Source organism: Hypomesus transpacificus, unplaced genomic scaffold (genome assembly GCF_021917145.1).
Source record: "Hypomesus transpacificus isolate Combined female unplaced genomic scaffold, fHypTra1 scaffold_152, whole genome shotgun sequence".
Taxonomy (NCBI): Eukaryota; Metazoa; Chordata; class Actinopteri; order Osmeriformes; family Osmeridae; genus Hypomesus; species Hypomesus transpacificus.
In genome coordinates, this window is record NW_025813719.1 from 233341 (window position 1) to 253465 (window position 20125).

The 20125-nt window shown below is 39.4% G+C and overlaps 1 protein-coding gene across 1 annotated transcript in view; it reads right to left on the minus strand.

Annotated features, from left to right (window-relative positions):
• abcb7 (ATP-binding cassette, sub-family B (MDR/TAP), member 7) overlaps positions 1-20125 on the minus strand; it is a 94897-nt gene that overhangs the window by 17368 nt on the left and 57404 nt on the right. Inside the window, exons 13-14 of the mRNA XM_047051388.1 lie at positions 19227-19398; positions 11844-11947 (exon numbers count right to left, since the gene is read on the minus strand). Coding sequence (XP_046907344.1) covers positions 11844-11947; positions 19227-19398 — 276 coding nt within the window. The remainder of the gene's footprint in view (positions 1-11843; positions 11948-19226; positions 19399-20125) is intronic.

Sequence of the window (20125 nt, forward strand, 5' to 3'; positions counted from 1 at the left end):
TTTACTGTACTCAAGTATCAAAAATAATTTTCTGATATTAAATGTACTCAAGTATTGAAAGAAAAAGTACAAGTAAATGCTGTTAATAAAAAAGAAAAGGGTCAGAATTTTGAGAACTATGAAGTTAATTCCGACTAGATTGAGCATACTTATAAACTGGGCCTTATTTGAACACAATTTGAACACAATAGGCAATACTAAAGCAGAAAGTAACAACCCAGTCATTACTTGAAACTGAAAAATGTTTTGTTCATCTTCAAAAAAAGTTGATTTGCAAAATTGCGAGAATTCAGTCTCGCTCTTCTTGGACTGAAGAGTAGTTATTATCACTACTAGTACATAACTAGTCTCTTCAACACATTTGTTAATGTTAAAATCACAATGTTGATGTTGACGTCAACATTTTAATGTTACCATCTGTAAAATTGCACGCTGAGCTATCCCCTGAGCTATTCCCTGGCAAATGCTAGCAAGTTGCCAGGAGTTTAAGATACTGTTTCAATGTTGAACAAAACATTCCAAAATTAATTTAAATCTTTGGAACATTTTGTGAATGGGCAACCTACTCCTGAGTGTCCCAAAGTGTGCATAAGGCACAACCTGAGAGCAATAACCTGGCGATCTGATACAAAGCCATAGCATTACATCAGGATCATCAGTTTTACAAGCAAGTTTCAGTACAGTGAATGTGGAATACTTTCAGCAACATGCACACACATCCCTTGAACAATAACGTTCAAGGGAGCTATCTTGCTCCACACTGCTATGTTACTGTACTTTAGATTGTCACCATCCTAGCTAGCTAGCTAGATACCTCGCCGGAGATGGAATAAATAATAATAATCTTTGTAGGTTATTAGCTAGCTTGAAATATTATAAAGATCTTACCCAGCGGTAAAAGAACATATAGTCTACCAGGTTGTGCTGGTGGCATTTAATGAAGAGGTTGTGGGGTTTCTCATTTTTTGATCGAGACCTGTATGCTTTTGTTTGATTATTGCTGTGTCCCCTTCGTTGTTGATATTAATGTTTTGGATACATCCTTCCACTGCATATTGCAGTCCATTTTGTCCATTCAAGTTAAATGCAAACTGTCACTGACTGAAGACGACCACACAAACTTCCACTTCCCAGCATCTTTTCTCTCAAATGCCAGATCCATCGTAAATAAAATGGATGAGCTGAAGCTACAGATGGCAGCAAAAGGTATCCAGCAGTCCTATACGGACTTGTATAGGACTGTTGATAATGGAGACCTGGCTCCACTCATCCATTCCAGATACGGCTATCGAGTCTATATTTTTTATTGTTTTTGTTTTATACTTTTCAACTGCACTAAGAGCTGATACCCCAATTTCGTTGTACTTATGCAATGACAAATAAAGATATTTTATTCTAACTGTGCCCCAACAAAACATTATCTACTGCCATAACAGCACTTCAAACTAGGGCTGCACAATTAATCACATTTTAATCACAATCACGATTTCGGCTTCCCACGATCAAATTCACGTGATCGAGCGATATTTAAAATGAGTCATTCCGTTAATAGAACGCTCCGTATCAAAGTTATTTTTTGCAAAGCCAATCTAGCGCTCTGTAAACCAATAGTTGCGTTCGACAATACCAATAGAAACTTCTCGAAAGTGTCCACAGCTGGAAGCTAGAAAAATCCACTTTAATAAGAGAAATGGCTACCTGTTTCCACAACTCACTACTAAAAGTAATCGTAAAAGCTGAGTGTGAATTATGACAATGGGGGGGGGTCAACTTCTTCTCCAGGGCGTAAAGTAATATTTACAATTACAGTTAGGTGAAAAAAAAAAAAAAACAACTTGTTTTCCCGAGCGACAATGACAAATCCCGAACGCTAAAGTCAAAAAAAAGTCTGCAATGAAGAAAGAAAGAAAAAAAGCTGTGTTCCGGACGCGGGCAATGTATGTCAGCGAATATGTTCTCAATAGTATGTTTCAAGTAGGCTACAGCCGAACCCTCGTTCTGTTTTGATCAATAGTAATCGAGTTGATAAGCGTGTCTTCTTGTCTGATCAATACGCAACTGTGAGGTGCGCGAATGGAGAGTGGCCACTAAACTGCCGTTCCGCTGCTAGGGCCAGCCCGACGTGCACAAATACACCTGTACAAATGCAAATGACATTTCCACTCAAAATGCTGACAAAAGTTTGATTTATGATTTCCAACGCAGCCTCCATTGGTATTCTTAACCTGGAATGATAATATATAGTGCAGTGTTTCCTCCATGGCTAAATTTCTGCCACCACGGTATCCGAAATCAGGCTGTTCAAAATTTTAGGCCAACTATCAGCAGTGATTGTTAGAGGGCATGTCGGAGAATTGCACGGAAATGCGCTTCACACCGCAGTTGAGATTGTGTGTGTGTCCTTGAGAACTGTAAGTCGTATAACTTATGTTGTCAGTTCATTTAAGCCTGTTATTGTACAGTCATATGCAAAAGTTTGGGCACCCCTGATCTCCATTACTTTCATCTATAAATTGCTGGGCGTTTGGATGAGGAACGTCTGTCATATATATACACATACGTCATGGACAGTGATATTTTAGCAGTGAAATAAGGTTTATTTGATAAACAGAAAATATGGCATACGCATCATAAGAGAATTAGACACTTGCATAAATTTGGGCACCCCAACAGAAAAATCACATTAATATTTAGTAGAGCCTCCTTTTGCAAAAATAACAGCTTCTAGACGCTTCTTATATCCTCTGATGAGTGTCTGGATTCTGGATTGAGGTCATTTGGACCATTCTTCCTTACAATACATCTCCAGTTCAGTAAGGTTTGATGGGTGCCTAGCGTGGACAGCCCACTTCAAGTCACCCCATAGATTTTCAATTATATTCAAGTCTGGGGACTGGGATGGCCATTCCATAACATTGTAGTTGTTCCTCTGTATAAATGCCTTAGTGGATTTGGAGTAATGTTTCGGGTCGTTATCCTGCTGGAACACCCAACTCCGCCCTAACTTCAGCTTTTTAACAGATTCTTGAACATTATTGTCCAGAATTTGCTGGTACTGAGTTGAATCCATGCGACCTTCAACTTTAACTAGATTCCCAGTTGCTGCACTAGCCACACAGCCCCACAGCATGACGGACCCCCCACCAAATTTGACTGTGGGCAGCAAGTGTTTTTCTAGGAATGCTGTGTTATTTTGCCTCCATGCGTAACGCCTCTTGTTGTGACCGAATAACTCTTATCTTTGTCTCATCAGTCCACAGCACTTTGTTCCAAAATGAGCCTGGCTTGTTCAAATGTAGTTTGGCAAACCTCAAGCGAGCCTGTTTGTGGCGCGTGTTCAGAAAAGGCTTCTTCCGCATCACTCTCCCATACAGCTGTTCTCTGTGTAATGTGCGCTGAATGGTCGAGCAATGCACAGTGACACCATCTGCAGCAAGATGACCTTGCAGGTCTTTGGAGGTGGTCTGAGGGTTGTCCTTGACCATTCTGACCATTCTTCGGCTTTGCCTCTTTGTTATTTTTCCTGGCCTGCCACTTCTGGCCTTAACAAGAACTGTGCCTGTTGCCTTCAATTTTTTAATGACATTCCTCACAGTGGAAACTGATAGCTGAAACCTCCGGGATAACTTTTTGTAGCCTTCCCCTAAACCATGCTGCAGAACAATCTTTGTTTTTAGATCATTTGATAGCTGTTTTGATGCCCCCATGTTGCCACTGTTCAGAGGAGAAGCACAACTTGCAATTGGCTAACTTAAATACCCTTTCTAATGATTAAATGCACCTTTTTATGTAATTGAAGGCTTAACGATAATTTCACATAACTAAATACTGCTACACCAAATATCTTTGTCTGGAAAACACCCCAGCACTCAGTGTTAACTAGAAAAGGAATATTACAATATTATATTGATCTTTTTTGGTGAAGACAGGAAATGATCATGCAGCCTCAGATGCTAAACTTTTGCATACGACTGTATAAGTATATAGTTCTGCAAATTTAAAGTTAACTGGAAATTGTTGTTGTTTGTATTCTTCCCCTGCTAGCTAAATTGCACATGTCTTGATTCGGTATTGATTGCTGCCCTTGCTTAGGTTTGTATTTTAGGTGCATTATTATGCTGAAGTAGTTTTAATTAATAAAAATTGGGTTTATTGTTATTATTTGCTACAGAATGCTTAGCCTATCAAGATCAAATGAAGCAGGCAGTGTACATGCTTCAGAGTTGCCTAACTTAACCGGCTAGGCTACTGACCATTTACAATAAGTTGTTACGTCAAGTATTAATTGGCAGCATTTACGCCATTTAGTACATCATTTTTGAGTGTAAGGTGTCTTAAAGTACCCAAACTTTATTGTTTTAGGGAAAATAGGACGAAAATATGTGCAATATTATATTAGCTGTTAGACTATAACATTAACCTGTTCCGAAATAGAGGTTTAGTTTCGGCCTGCTGATAGCATAACGTTAGCTTTCGGGCTCAGCCAAGGGAAAGCCGAGTGAAAAACAGGCCCGGGGTGCCAAATGTGCTTGGACCGCCACTGGCCAACTCTGACATTTTATAGTCTGCTCAGCTCATAGAACCAACACCGGCTTTTCCTTGGCTGAGCTATTAGCCCGAAAGCTAACGTTATGCTAACAAGATTCAGAGGCAAAAACATTGTGTACGGCTGACGAACAGTAAATATAATTTTATAGTATGTTTGACAAGAAGATTAGCTAGCTAACGAGCCATGCCACTGTCGCAAAATCAATATCAAGATTTTCACAAACAATATCGGCCATATACTAGTACTAGGCTACAGTATGGCCGCAGCCTGTGGAGCGAGTTGAATAGCATATAGATGTGAGATGACCGCATCAAAGTTGACATTCTCCAAACAGTGATTATAATTTGACAGTATGTTTAACACTAACCAGCTATCGAGCCATGTCATTGTCCCCAAATAAAATCAAGAATTTTAAGAAGAAAATAATTGGCCATGTGTAGAGTTGCTGCTACTGTCGTCTTGGCCGACAGTCTGCAGTAGATTGACTAGCGAGGTGAATAGCGAATGGGATGTAAGATGAGCGGTTACGTGACACTGACACACTACATTCAGAAAAGTAATACTAATACTATTTTTCAAATAGGTTAAAATAAATATTGTAGTCACACATTGTTGTATATACAAGCTTGTTAAAGTCTTTCAAAATTGTAAATGGAGGCTTTGACTCCGTCGCTGTTGTTATGGTTACTTTTTTCAGATACTTTGTACAGGCTCCTGTGTAGTCAGCGGAATAATTTAGAACGGTGAAAAGACAGTTTTGCTGCAATTACGTAGTAGGTGTCTGTTATCACCCGATATCGGACATCCCTGCAGCCAATCAGAATCGAGTATTCACCCAGACCATGGTATAATCACACCTGATAATGGATAATTCTCAGTGCTCTGCCATGGTGCTCAGTGCTCCTCCCAGAAATGTCTGGGAACTTGGTGGAAGAGTGGAGTAACATCTCACAGCAAGAACTAGTAAATAAGGAGCAGTCCATGAGGAGATGCACTGCAGTACTAAGAATCCTGTTAAATTTGCCTGGAAACGCCTAAACAGCATACCCAAAGTAAATTGAAAGCTGTTCTTGAGCCATTTGGAGTACATGCATGTAAATGCAGGGCTCTATGCTAATGTTTTCACCAAGGAGTACATGTGTTCCTAAATGAAAACATTTAGGAGCACACAAATAAATTTAGGAGCAGAGTGTTTTTTTAAATTGTATTTGTTTATTAAACATAACTTAACACAGGGGCGTCGTTTAAACCTTTTTACAGGGGCATGTGCTTAGTATAAATCTGCTGTCCCCCAGTAAAATCTATCTAAAGTTTGAGTTTTAACAAACCGAAAACACAAAGCTTGCATTAATTATAGATGTCCCTGCCAAAGCTGATATCAAACTTGCGTCCCTGAACTGTTATAGTGGGTCAAGCGAGGGAAGTTTCTATAGCCTAATAGTGCATTGTGCGCAACAAGCTTGGAAGAAGGGATATGAATAAGGGCCTGTGCCCCAGTACAGTTTTATGTCTACCAACGCCACTGATTTAACAGTTAATGCCAGACCACTAGCAACTTTCACTCTGATAGAACTAAAACAAATAGTTTAAGAAACATGTATATAGTTATAGTTAATATTTTCTTAAAATACTGGGACATTATAGACTATATAAGCATGCCACGGATTAAAAGGCTTGGTAGTCAAAGCTAGTTAGACCCAGAGCCATATAAAAAGAGAGTTGGGACATTTCCATAGACTTCCATTGTGGTCTAATCGAAGAAGGCAGAAGTAAAGCGTGTCATTTGCGACCTAGTCCCAAACATTCAACCCCATTCATGTTCAGTGTTATCAAGTTAATCAAGTTAGCTGATTTTGAAAATAGTTTTAAAATAATGCAGTAATTTGATAAATTTACCAGCTAACTTGCTTCGTTACACTGAACATGACTGGTGTTGTAGTTTGTGAAAGACCCATAAGACACATATTTCCGACGAGGCAAAATCCCGGACAAATTTGGAATCCTTACCGGACGCATTTTTTAGGTCTCGAAAAGAGGACATGTCCGGGTAAAAGAGGACGTCTGGTCACCCAAATTTTAAATAGCAAGCTTTACTTCAAGTGTATTGTAAGATATAGCTTGTTAGATTCTAAATGCACATCTGATTAGAGCTAGCAACAATGAATTGCAGATTAAGGGGTCCCCTATCGTCCAGCTAGGTGTCGACGCTCAGCAGGAATTTCAGGTCCACTCACTTAAAACAAACGACCCTCTCACTGGACATATTGCATAATAAAATGTTTTATTGAATGCAATTGGTTGCCTTGTATATTCTGTTCTATTTACAAAACTCCTTCCTTGTCTTAAATTGAGCTGGCGTGAGCTACAGTATGGTAGCTAGCATAGCCATTTCTAGCTCTGCTTGACAATACTGCTGCCTGCGTAGTGTTATAAGTTAATGTAATACATAAATGTTAATAAAGTATCAGACACTATATATAATACAACACACCAGTAACCAATTGATATTATGTGTTAATATACCGGAAATGTCAGTAAATCGAGATGCTGCTACTGTCTGTCCCGTTGAAAACCAAACAGGTTGCCAGCAGTGGGGTTTTTTGCGAGCTAATTGAACAAAGTGATCATGTGTCGGCGAGATCAAAGAGTGTTGTAACTTTCTTTTTAAATGGCTCTGGCCCATTGGTTGTGAATTGTCGCTCGCGCGTCATTATGCTATGTTCACATCGTGGAGTCGCGACTCCGTCACTTGCTTTCCATGTGAAATCAATGGTGCTTCACTTCATCGCGCTGTGGTTCTGTTTATTGACAACAGCCCGTCACTCGTAGCCTGACGTTGCCACACTCAGAATTCTAGTCAGAATATGAGTCTGAAAACTCTCCGTTGGGCTGTGACTACGGGGCGTGTTTCAACCGAACTCGTAAAACAAATGCCTCTTCGCTCAATTGGATAGACCTACAACCAATAAGAGCAACGTAATATGTTGTTTGTTGAAAACGAATTCAACCCAAGGGCGCTTTCGTGATGTTGTTGATTATGTTACTGTTGATCATCTGTCCATCATCGTATAAAGCCCGCCCTGGCAATTTCATTGGTCCGCCCAGATCCTGGTTTTATGTAGTTGTTCCCAATTCGAGACCCTCCAGACCCAACTTCCCGACCAAATTTTTTTGTGGGCGGGGAGAAGTTGGGCTGGCAGCCAGGCTACGTCACTCGCGCACTCTGCTCGTAAATTATTTTTCAAGTTCACACATACATATTTTTAGGCGCAAATGCGAGTGAAATGGTCGCACTGTAGAGCCCTGAAATGGTCTTTTTGAAAGGTGACACTCTGAAGTTATATCCCCTGTTGTCAGGACCAAGCTTGAACACTAGAAAACTGAAAGTTTCTATCTCCGCCTAGATTTTGTTTTGAAAACAGAGGCCTGAAAAGGCCTAGAGTTGGTAGGTATTAGCTGGAAGACGGAATTACACCACAGCTTGAAGCCTTACCCAATTCAAGTCAAAAGTCAAACATAATACCACAATATATTCATATTTGACACATGTGTACAAGTACATCCAGGCGTTTTCTAAAAGGGCCTTCTACAGACTCCAAAATGACCAAGGTCAAATACTTGAGATAAAAAGGTATTATTTTTCATAATTGATATCTCTAATGAAAGGTGGTACTTACAGTGCGTGTCCACTGCAGCGACGCAAATCGCTTGTCATCGCTCGCCTTCCCACAGTTCACCACGCTCGGGGGCGTTTCAAACAGATCAATGTAGAATGTAGTTCTACATTGTCACTGTTGTAGTTGTCATGGCCAAGTGAGCAGACTTGGGTTTACGTAGTTGCAACATTGATCAAAATACAACTTGTATACAAAATTCAAAACTGTTTAATAGACATACACGTTGACATGTGTAAAAAAACGTTTTACTATATTCAACAGTCTCTGCTAATCGGTCGATACTACGGGGATCGATGGGGTTCCAGCTGGGCTAGCTAGCTAGTTACCACAGAACGAAGTTACGTAATGTGACTAAACTGAATTTGAAAGTACAAGCACCCACAACTTCGGCAAACCTTGCGCCATGCATCTTTTTTTTGTATTAACATCTCTGTACGAATACAGCTATGTATCTTACATGACTGGGTAAACGGCCTCACAAATGATTAGTTTCTCCACCTTGAAATCTAGAAAGCTAGAAAAGTTTACCATTGTTGCTACGTTACGAGAAACAAGAAAACACTCCGATTGGCCATCGCTAGCGAAAATCGCTCCTCATTTGCATAAAGTTGAGAAAATCTCAACTCTGTCGCGTTGCGTCGCCACCCACAATGCACCACACAAGCGATTCGCCTGGCTCCATAGAAAATGAATGGAAAACATGTTGTCGCTCGCATCGCGTCGCTGCAGTGGACACGCACTGCTAGAACTATCATATTTAATAGCTAAATCCCCCATTAGTATTGCTGAAACACAAAAACTGAAGCATGAACACATTGGAGTGCTTTATCTGATTCCCAGGATTGATGCACAACAAACAGCGTGTATGGAGCTAGAAGGCTGACAAAAGTATCTGAATTTGAATATGAAAGATCTGAAATATTTTTTGGTCGAATTTGATAAAACGGAAATATTTTGCAGAATTTATCATATCTGAATTATTTGTATGCCGAATTTCAAAAATCTGAATTATTTTGATCCAGAAATAAACATTTCTGAAATTCACATTGCGGGAATTCAGGTTATTGAAATTTAGATTGCGGAAATTCAGATTGCTGAAATTCAGAATGCGGAATTTCAGATTTTGTCTGAACTAAGCCAAAGCTGAAACAGCTTGCTTTCACAGGGAAAGTAGACAATTTCAGAACGACCAAACTCACCTCAGAACAAAAACTAAGAGTTCCTCGTTGGAGGAATAGGATAGAGCCCAATGAGGTATAAGTTCTGAAATCATCTACTTTTCCCTGTGAAAGCAAGCTTGTTTCACCTTTGGCCTAGTTCAGACAAAATCTGAATTTCATTTTATATTTAAAATTAATTATACACAAATATTTAAGATCTTTCAAATTCAAATTCAGATACTTTTGTCAGCTTTCTAGCTCCATTAGCTTGTGTCTATCTATATTACGCCCGGGACTTTTTTTTTGAAGGCTCCACAGATACCTAGCATGTTGGGTAATAGCATTTTCAGCATCTCCTTAGCTACAAGGCTAACAAGCTCATTTCAGAGCCAGTCAAGGCCAGTTACAAACATTTGTTTAGAACGAGTGGTGGGGGGGGGGGGGGGGGGCAGGACGGACGCACAGACCTTGTTGGCTGTAGAGGGCTGTCAACCGGGCATGGAAGCTCCTATTTGGTCAAACAAGGTAACAAGGTAAATTATGTTCTGTGTACTTATATGTTATGTTATGCCAGGTGCTTGCGTAGTCTTGTCTTAAGAATTTCAGTGCCCAGTCTGACCTTGTGTTGTTCTGTGTACCTGACAAATAAAATACTTGAACTTGAAACAAGGTGTCAATCGAAAGGGCAGAGTGTAGCGGAAATTTTAAGAGTATCCACTCATACATACTCGAAGCACATCTATTCCCAGGGCTCTCAAGTTTTGAAGACAGGCAATAGTTACATCCCCCCCCCCTCAAAATTAATTCATTAATTGCTTTTTACCTGACATCTTTGAAAGGCAGCAATGATTAATGCATCCATGGCCAGGATATTATTATTAAATATGACATGATTTTAAAAGTGACCTATATCATCGACTATGCAAAACACTTAAATGTATTTAGTGCTAATACAATTATTACGCCTATTTGGAAAGAGATGTTTAAAATATGTCAGTCATCGTGTGATAACGAAAATATGACTAGACCTATTATATGTAACAGACGAAGTATTGCAAGCTCCGTCAGAGGTATCGGGCCTATGTTAGCCCCGCACTGGATTTGAACCTGCCACCTCTGACATCCCAAGCGCCACCACTACCAACTACGCCAACGAAAAGCTAGCAATCCGTCCATGCGGGCCTGTTACATACCTGAAGAGTGAGTTTCACCGATACACACCGGCTACATCTATGAACTACTTGTTCTGAGCAGGTGTTGTCAGTGAACAGGCTGTAAAACTGTTGGTTAAGACACATAAAAAACTGATGCTAATTTTCTGGTTAACATTGTTTGTGTCAAACAAGTGTGAATTTGTTGTAACATTAAAATAGCTCAAAGTGATGCTCGAGCTCAAGTGGTTTGCTTTGTAGGTGAACAAAACTTTCGGAAGACGTAGCAGAATCACGAAAAATTACAGGATATGCTTTTTTTCCCATTGGTTGTTGCATTAAATCTTACCCAGATACAATGGTGCCATTTTCCAATTGGCTATTGTATAGACCCTTTCTTTTTTTTTATTTTTTATTGGCTGATGAGTGGCAGGCTCGATTAAGAACGATTAAGGAGTTCTTAATTCCTCTGGGGGGCCAGAGGAATTTTGGTTGGGTGCTGCAGGATATTAAATATATATATAAAAATAAAAATACATCTGCGTGAGAAATACAATGTGTTGCGGGAGGGCGTGACAAAAGACCGAAATGAGTGATGAGTGATGAGCGATAGTGTGTGAGACACAGAAAAAATTGCAGAATGAAGCAACAAGATCGTGGCCATGTGTGAATAAAATTCATTTTTTGGACAACTACTCAACATGGTTAGATACTTTGGACCTTTGGGAATGTAACGCAGATCAGGTTTTGATGAGTTGTTTGCATACCAGGACCAATCTGAACCTTTTAGGGTGAGTACAATTTTTTGCTTTGGCTTTGTTTTTATAGTGGTCCCCGGACAAAGACGTTGACTGTACTTGCTGCTGCGACTTGATCTTAATATGGTTTATTGCAATGGAAGCACAAGAATCGTATCTTTCCAATGATGTACAACATGTGTAGCAGTCTAAAAAATATATCTGTAAAAATGTAGTGCGTAGTAACTGGGGGAGGAGGGGGCAGCGTTTCCGGCCCACGGGCGAGCCCAGACTGAAATCAGGTTAATGAGGCTGGGAGCCACAGCAGATACTGACTGTTACTTAGATTTGTAGTCTATGCCATCTTCAAAAATATTAAGTATGCATACCTATTTAAAATATACAGAAATATCAGTTGTAAAATTCCTGTAACAAAACTGACCCATCGGCAACCGAAGCAGTCACACCTCACAATTTCCCCAGAAATTGTACCCTCTCTAGTATTCAAATGATTTTACTCAGAGATGTTGGTTTGAATGTGAGGTAATGTTTGTATGAATGTGTAGCACCTCCTCAGTGATCGAATCCAGAGAGGATGTGGCCTCATCATACAGTAAGATAGGGGGATTTTTCAGTATCGCCCGGGCGATGGCCACACGCTGCTTTTCTCCACCTGAAACATACATACACGACAGAAGAAATTTAAATGAGCCGCATAACCTTTATTATTGATGCAACATCAATGCTTTTTCAACATAAAACTATTTCACCTGTTAAAACACTGTAGCCTTGTTAGTCAACTGTATTTCTAATGCACATGTTCAATACTGGCTCTTACAGGACAGGCTTCTGCCCACCATACCAATGTGACACACCCCCATTTCTGCTCAGGAGAAACAATATATATAGGTATTTTGTTAATTAACAAAATTCACAACATATTAGTACAAAGTTGACTTATTTTGAGAAAATACACATCAGCTATATTTCCACGCAATAATAATGTCTTAGTCACAGCTACATTCAGGATTGTATTTATTATTTTCCACATTTTGTAAATAAAATGTATCCAAATTGGATTAGACTTTTATTCTACATATTCAAAATGTACATTCAAACCCAGTGGGTAGACAAATGTGACAAGTGCTGTCTTCAAATCACGCAAGGATGAGTGATTTTCTTTTAACCACTTTCCCTTTTTTATATACAAAAGATATACTGTCACTCAATATAATAAACGTATAAATTAACAGATTAAGGATCACTAAATACTCAATTTGTCAGCAAGTTCAGAGGCAATTTAATCCTACCTTGGTCCCCTGGAATCCAACTTTTTTTGAGGCCCTTTGTTTGGTCTCATCGGCCTACTACCTGCCGGCCTAACAGTGTGCAGCATTCACTACCTTTCATGGATACACTGATTTGCAAGTGTTAAATACTTTTTCAACAGGATCCTGCTTTAAAGCCATTTCCCCCCGTTTCGGTTCAATTGCTGCCGGCTGCACATTTTTTTCCCTGCCTTACAAGGCTGTGATTCACTTTTGTATCATCAGATGACGCAAGGGATTCCTTTCACATACAGTGCCCTCCAAAAGTATTGGAACAGTGAGGCCAATTCCTTTATTTTTGCTGTAGACTGAAAACATTTGGGCTTGACATCAAACGATGAATGTGAAACCAGAGATCAACGTTTCAGCTTTTATTTCCAGGTATTTACATCAGGATCTGATGCACAAATTAGAAAATATCACCTTTTTGTTCGAACCCACCCATTTGTCACGTGAGCAAAAGTATTGGAACATATGACTGACAGGTGTGTTTTGTTGCCCAGGTGTGTCCTATTACATACATTATTCAATCAATAAATACCACTGAATGTCTACACTCAGGTTCAGATTGGGTAAGATAGGTTTTGTCTATGCAGACTGTATTCAGAGGTGAAAACAACATGAAAACCGGAGCGCTGTCTTTGGGTGAAAAACAAGCAATTGTGAGTCTTAGAGAAGATGGAAAATCAATCAGAGCCATTGCAGAAACATTGGCCATAGCCAGTACAACCATTTGGAATGTCCTGAAGAAGAAGAAAACTACTGGTGTACTAAGTAACAGACGTCGAACAGGTAGACCAAGGAAAACATCAGCAGTTGATGACAGAAACATTGTGAGAGCTGTAAAGAAAGACCCTAAAACAACTGTTAGTGAGATCAGCAACAACCTCCAGATGGCAGGAGTGAAGGTATCACTATCTACTGTTCGCAGAAGACTTCATGAACAAAAGTACAAGGGCTACACCAGAAGATGCAAACCACTCATTAGCAAGAAGAATAGGAAGGCCAGGCTGGAATTTGCCAAAAAGTACAGAGATGAACCTCAAAAATTCTGGGACAAAGTTTTATGGACTGATGAGACAAAGATTAACTTTTACCAAAGTGATGGAAAGGCTAAAGTTTGGAGAAAGAAAGGAACTGCTCATGATCCCAAACACACAAGCTCATCTGTGAAACACGGTGGAGGTAATGTCATGGCTTGGGCTTGCATGGCTTCTTCTAGGACGGGCTCATTAATCTTCATTGAGGATGTAACACATGATGGCAGCAGCAAAATGAACTCGGAAGTCTACAGAAACATTTTGTCTGCCAATTTAAGGAAAGATGCAACCAAACTGATTGGCAGAGCCTTCATCATGCAGCAAGATAACGACCCAAAACACACTGCCAAAACAACAAAGGAGTTCATCAGGGGCAAGAAATGGAAGGTATTAGACTGGCCAAGTCAATCTCCAGACTTAAACCCTATAGAGCATGCATTTTACCTGCTTAAGAGGAGACTGAAGGGAGGAACCCCACAAAACAAACAACAACTGAAAGAGGCTGCAGTGAAAGCCTGGGAAAGCATCAAAAAGGAAGAATGCAAAAGTTTGGTGACGTCAATGGGTCACAGACTTGCTGCAGTTATTGAAAGCAAAGGATTTGCAACTAAATATTAAGTCTTATTCACTTAAATATGTTTTAAGTATATCTGTTCCAATACTTTTGCTCACATGACAAATGGGTGGATTCAAACAAAATGTGATATTTTCTTAGTTGTGCATCAGATCCTGATGTAAATACCTGGAAATAAAAGCTGAAACGTTGATCTCTGGTCTCACGTTCATTATTTGATGTCAAGCCCAAATGTTTTCAGTCTACAGCAAAAATAAAGGAATTCGCCTCACTGTTCCAATACTTTTGGAGGGCACTGTATATGTAATTCAGACATTTACAACCTAAATAAGATTTATATGAATTGCTAAATAAGTAGGCCTACAACTTATAAAAAAAATTCCAACAACAATTTAAGTGCATTATAGGAAATGCATTTGCTTCACTAAATAACCGTTTGCGTGTACACAGGTAAGCGCAATTTAAATGTTATGATAAGTGGCAACAATTACTGTAGAGTTCAAAAGGAATGAGCCTGTAAAGCGGATAAACATAACAAATGAATGCATTTCTGAAATATCAAGAGGTATAAATCACAAGCTCTTCTCCTGCCTGGCCCCCCAGTGGTGGAATCAACTCCCCACCTCCATCAGAGACACAGACTGTCTCTCCACCTTCAAGAGAAGGTTCAAGACGCACTTGTTCTAAGTACAACTGTACTTAGGAATGGTTTGCTGAACCCAATGCTAGTTTCCTCACGGATCACAATGACTCTTGCTTAGAGACTTGTTGCTCTTGTTGGTTAGGGGTAACCGATTTAAACTGTTGTATTCGCTGCGAAATATTCTATTTAGTTAATCTTATTTTTATTTTTACTGTTGCTTGCTTTTTCTACAGGTACACTTGCACTTAGAGATTCATGTTGTTTAATTGTAACTTGCCTAACTACATGCTCTTATGGTTCTTCCCTTTGGTACTTACTTTTTGGTTGTTCACAATCTGTGCTTTTGGCTACCCGCAATGCTTTGGGGCTATCTTGTTGTTATTATCAGCGCCCTATGCACTTTGTAAAGCTCTCTCTTGGAAGTCGCTTTGGATAAAAGTGTTGCTAAATGAATAAATGTAAATACATCTAATGAGTTTCAACAAATGAGTATAGAAATAACATAGAAACCTAAAGGAAATGCAGGACTCTTCTTGGAGGTGGTGAAATAGCTGTGTAGGCATTGGAATGCTTGGAATGTTGACAGAAGACTTGAGTAGACTATACGTTGGAGGGAACTTGAGGGACCAAATCCATTGATTCACTACGCGATTAATCATTAGAAGGGGGATGGGAAATTGCTACTTCCAAACAGCCTGAAAGGTGTAGGCTAGCTATTCACGGGTTTATCAGGTCAAACAAAGAAAAATTAATCCTGCGCACAATGCAATGCCTGAGATTAGCCTATTCATTCTATTAAGTCCGTGGATGTAGGCTAAAACAAACTTATGACAAAAATGTAAGCAGAAGCCATGCTTGAAAGTTGACACAACTACTTGCAAAACATTTTACTTAAGGGTACTTGACTCAAGACCAAATATGCCAATTCAATACTTGGTGATTACGAGGGGGGACTCTTTGCACTTTGTACAGATAAACACAGCCTACTTAAGCAAAATTACAGATATTATAGGCTGGTCGACATAAACGGAAGCTGCGCTAGAATGATGGCCTACAGAATGGAGATGGGAAATAAGGGTTGAGTTTGCTTGTAATGACAATTTTCATGTCAATTAGGCTATCTGTTCTTTAAGTTGTTGTAGATTGGCCACCAACTTGATTTATAAAATGCAAATTTAGTTTGCATACATAATGCACGACTGCTCATGCGTAACCCGAGATTCAGACTGGGACAAAGTCCCAATGCTACAGTAATAAAAAATACAAATAAAAGGTGGAATTTCAGGAAACATGTGAGAACATCCAAACAAGTTAAACTTGCCTCTCATATTTGCAATATGCATACTTGAGCCATGCCCTGACAATAACTGAATCTATCAGAACATTAAATGCTTGTTTATACGTTTGACTCGGGACAACGACATGATAATTTTCCGCCGACAATAGAGCCCACACCACAACTCAACAGGAAGCTTAGGTAAACAAGAACAAATTATGAGTATTTAGTGATCCTAAACATGTTGTTTATTATTAGTGGTAGGCCGTTATCGACGTTAATGCGCTGCGTTATCAGTTATTTCAATCTACATTAATTCCAACATTACAGTGAGATAAATCTAGATTTAAAAAGATTATCTATGCCCACCTCTATTTATTATATTGTGTGACTTCTTCAACACTAACTTTTGTAATATGCAAAAAATGATTTACATTTTTTTAATCGGCTTCTACCAGACAATACGGAAAGCCGATAACGGCCCCTTTTCACCAGAGCATGTCACATGTTGCCAGTCAAAACTAAACTAACTAGCACAACACAGCTAGCACAACAATGAATTATATGCAAGGAAGTATATGTTAATCCCAGCTCCACACCCAGCTGCTAGCGAGGAGCAAATAGGCAGATCTGTCCAAATGTAGTCGCTGCCAGTGGTTTGACAGTTTTACACCCCTATTTACACCATACACGTCAGTGGTGTGTTACGGCTACGACACGACCATACTCCATGTGAGTGTCTCTTTATGTCCATGTATTCTTTAATGTCTTGTTGTCTTATTCCTGTTAAAATAATCATTGTGTTTATCTTGCAACCCTTTTCCCCCTCAAGTGATTTTTGCCAGGCTGTTATTGTAAATACAAATTTGTTCATTATAATGACATGCCTGGTAAAATAAATAAATATATAGATAAATAAAATAAATATACAATTAGTGCATGTAGAAATATGCATGTTTAACTTGCAATTTTCTGGAGATGAGTGGGAGCGGCTCAAATTGAATCATCTTAATTTTCAATGAATTGCTCTGAAATAAAGTCTTCTGTCTTGCAATCTGAACTTGCTCTTTCTTTCACACCAGCCATTTGACGACCATTTTATCAAATGGGAGGGGGGGGGGTGAGACAATTAGCTAACTAGCTATCAATATTATCATTACATAAAAGGTAGACTACCTATAATTTGTTTTCAAAAATAAAAACTGGGACAAAGTCCTGGGCCAGATTTCATATTGAAAAAAAGGCATGTTTTCCCATCTTTCTAGATATAATGCACCTTTTCATATGGGAACAAACTTAAGTGTTTCATTTCAGAGTGTCTTCTTATGTTATATTATTTTGTTACAGCCACGTTGGCTCCGCACACAAGACAAACAGGTCTGTCCTTTACGGTCGTGAACAGATATTCCCACTTGTCTAGAAAGCTCCTGTTTTCACCTTCCGTTTGGCCATTTTTTGGGAGGGGTGTCTGACATTGGCCCGAGGTGACTGGTAGCATGAGGTTGTGAATGAATGAAAACAGAGGAGGGGATGTTTGCGTGTTTTGGGGCACCAAGGCACTAGCAGAGCATTCTGGGATTTGTAGTAGGCTATTAGCGGTGCATGCGTTACTGCATTGGCGGGCCGTGTATTTAAAAACAAATATGCAAGACAGGCAGTGTAGCTTATAATAGGCAGTGAATGATAACATACTGGTTGAGAATGTGTATTTTGGTTTTATGTCGACTATGTGTATTGTGGTTTTATGTCGACTATTAAGCTACTGTAACATTGGAACTCCAGTTTCAAGTGTGGACAGCTGGTACGCAAGGGCAGTAGCGCATATCGAATTGAAGTTGCATTGGGTAAATCAAGTAGGCGGCCTATCAACTACAACTATCTCTTTAAATCTACGGACTAAATATACCGTATTTTTCGGAAAAAAAGCCGCATTATCAATAAACTGCACCCCGTCAGAATGGGAGCTTTGTGTTTGTAAATCTGAGTATAAACCGCACTGGAATTTATGCCGCACTTGATACGGGAACAATGATACCAAGCAATGCACGAGTATAGGCGATCTTACAGCATGCCGTTGTGCAACACACTTCGAAAACGAAAGTAAACGAGTGCATAATGTTTTCTATTGCCCGGGAATTAACTAATATTTACCTTAAGACGTGATTTCTAAATGTTTCCGACGGTCCCCAAAGCGCAAGTTATTTTTCAGAAACGGTAACTTGCTAGCTTTAGTTAGCTTCCAGGCTAAGTTAGCTAGCATAATACTCATAGCAATGCTACTACCATACTAGTGTTACTCGTTAGCCTTCTCATTAGTACATTTTGAAGCCATACTAAAGCATTTGTGGCATAGTTTTTGTCCATCGGAAAATATTCAGTTGGAATGTTCGAAATTGCATATATGCGACATTAGGCTGACGATCACATGTGCTACTCCTTAACAGGTTAACCCATTCTATAGCATTGACGAAAAAGTGTTTCTACAGTTGTTTTGTTTAAAAAAGCTATAAGCTGCATCGAAATATAAGCCTCACCACCACAAGGAAAAATGTAAAATCGGGGTATAAACCGCGGCTTTATTTACGAAAAATACAATAATAAATAGGCTTATCTCGGAAATTCGATTGCGCACTGGATTATTTTCGGGCTGGTAAACCGTGAATGCATCTTTCAGGCTGTTTGAAAGGTGCCATATCCCATCCTCCCTTCTAATGATCGATTGCTTAGTGAATCAATGGATTCTGTCTCAACAGTTCTTGTTACGTTCATTACCATACGTTTTAATGAAATAATCACAAAACAACAACACGAAAATTAATGATTAATCATTTTCCGACCTTGCCTTTAGCTCCGTGTAAGAAGCGGCATCTAGTGATCATTACAATTCAGTAACAATGTCCCTGTCTGAAGAGTCAGGGGTAACCTCACTATAAGTAGGGAAAGTAATGACTCACTCTACGTTTCTTTCGCTATTGACTGGTACACAATAGGCCTCGCTGGCACTCCCACCTCACGGACCTACATTCTAATGAACAAATATTCTTCCTCTGTGTGAGTGGGTGTGTGAATACCCTATGTATTGGAAGCCTACCAGACAGTTTGAGACCCCTTTCGCCAACCTGCGTGTCATAGCCGTGGGGCATCCGGAGGACTGCGTCATGGATGCCTGCCATTTGAGCCACCTTGTACACTTCCTCTGGGGTGGCATGTATATTGCCATACTGAAGATTATAAAAGATAGTGTTGTGGAACAGAACAGCATCCTGGGAGAGGAAAGTTAGAGTGGGAGGGATAGATGGAATGAAGCAGGTAAGAACATAAAGAGAGTGATGGGATTGACGTGGAGAAAGACAGAGGGGTGAGAGAGAAAGCAGAAGTGAGACAGAATTAGTTCATAAATCGAATTAGGGCTGCAACAACAAATCGATTAAAATTGATTATTAAAAGCGTTGGCAACGAATTTAATTATCGATTCGTTGTGTCGCGCGAGTATTACACCACTCAACTAGAAAGGATGCAATTTCTGGGGAAATTGTAGGGTGTGCTTGCTTGCGTTGGTTGCAGGGGTCCGTACTTAAATTACATTTTACAACTGATATTTCTGTATATTTTATATAAAAATGCATAGCCTACTTACTATTTATAAAGATTTCATAGATTTAAAAGCATAATTTTTTCTACTCATTTCCAACTCAAAATACTGAAGAGTAGAATGAAATAGTTGTCTTTTTATTTCCCCTGCCATAGGGAATGGTGATCAGCAACCTCATAGTTGAATCAAAACGCATACATTTGGCAGACCGGTGTAAAATTTGACCTAATTTCTATGACTTAAACGTCATTCTAAGTTTTTCCCTTCTCGTGATATTTTCAGGCATTTAGCCTACTCATATTGCATTAATTAATTAATAAAGAACCCCCTTTTGAAGCTTATTTTAACAACAACTTTACCAGCAGTAGCTATCTCAGATGGAATCGCGATTCAAATAG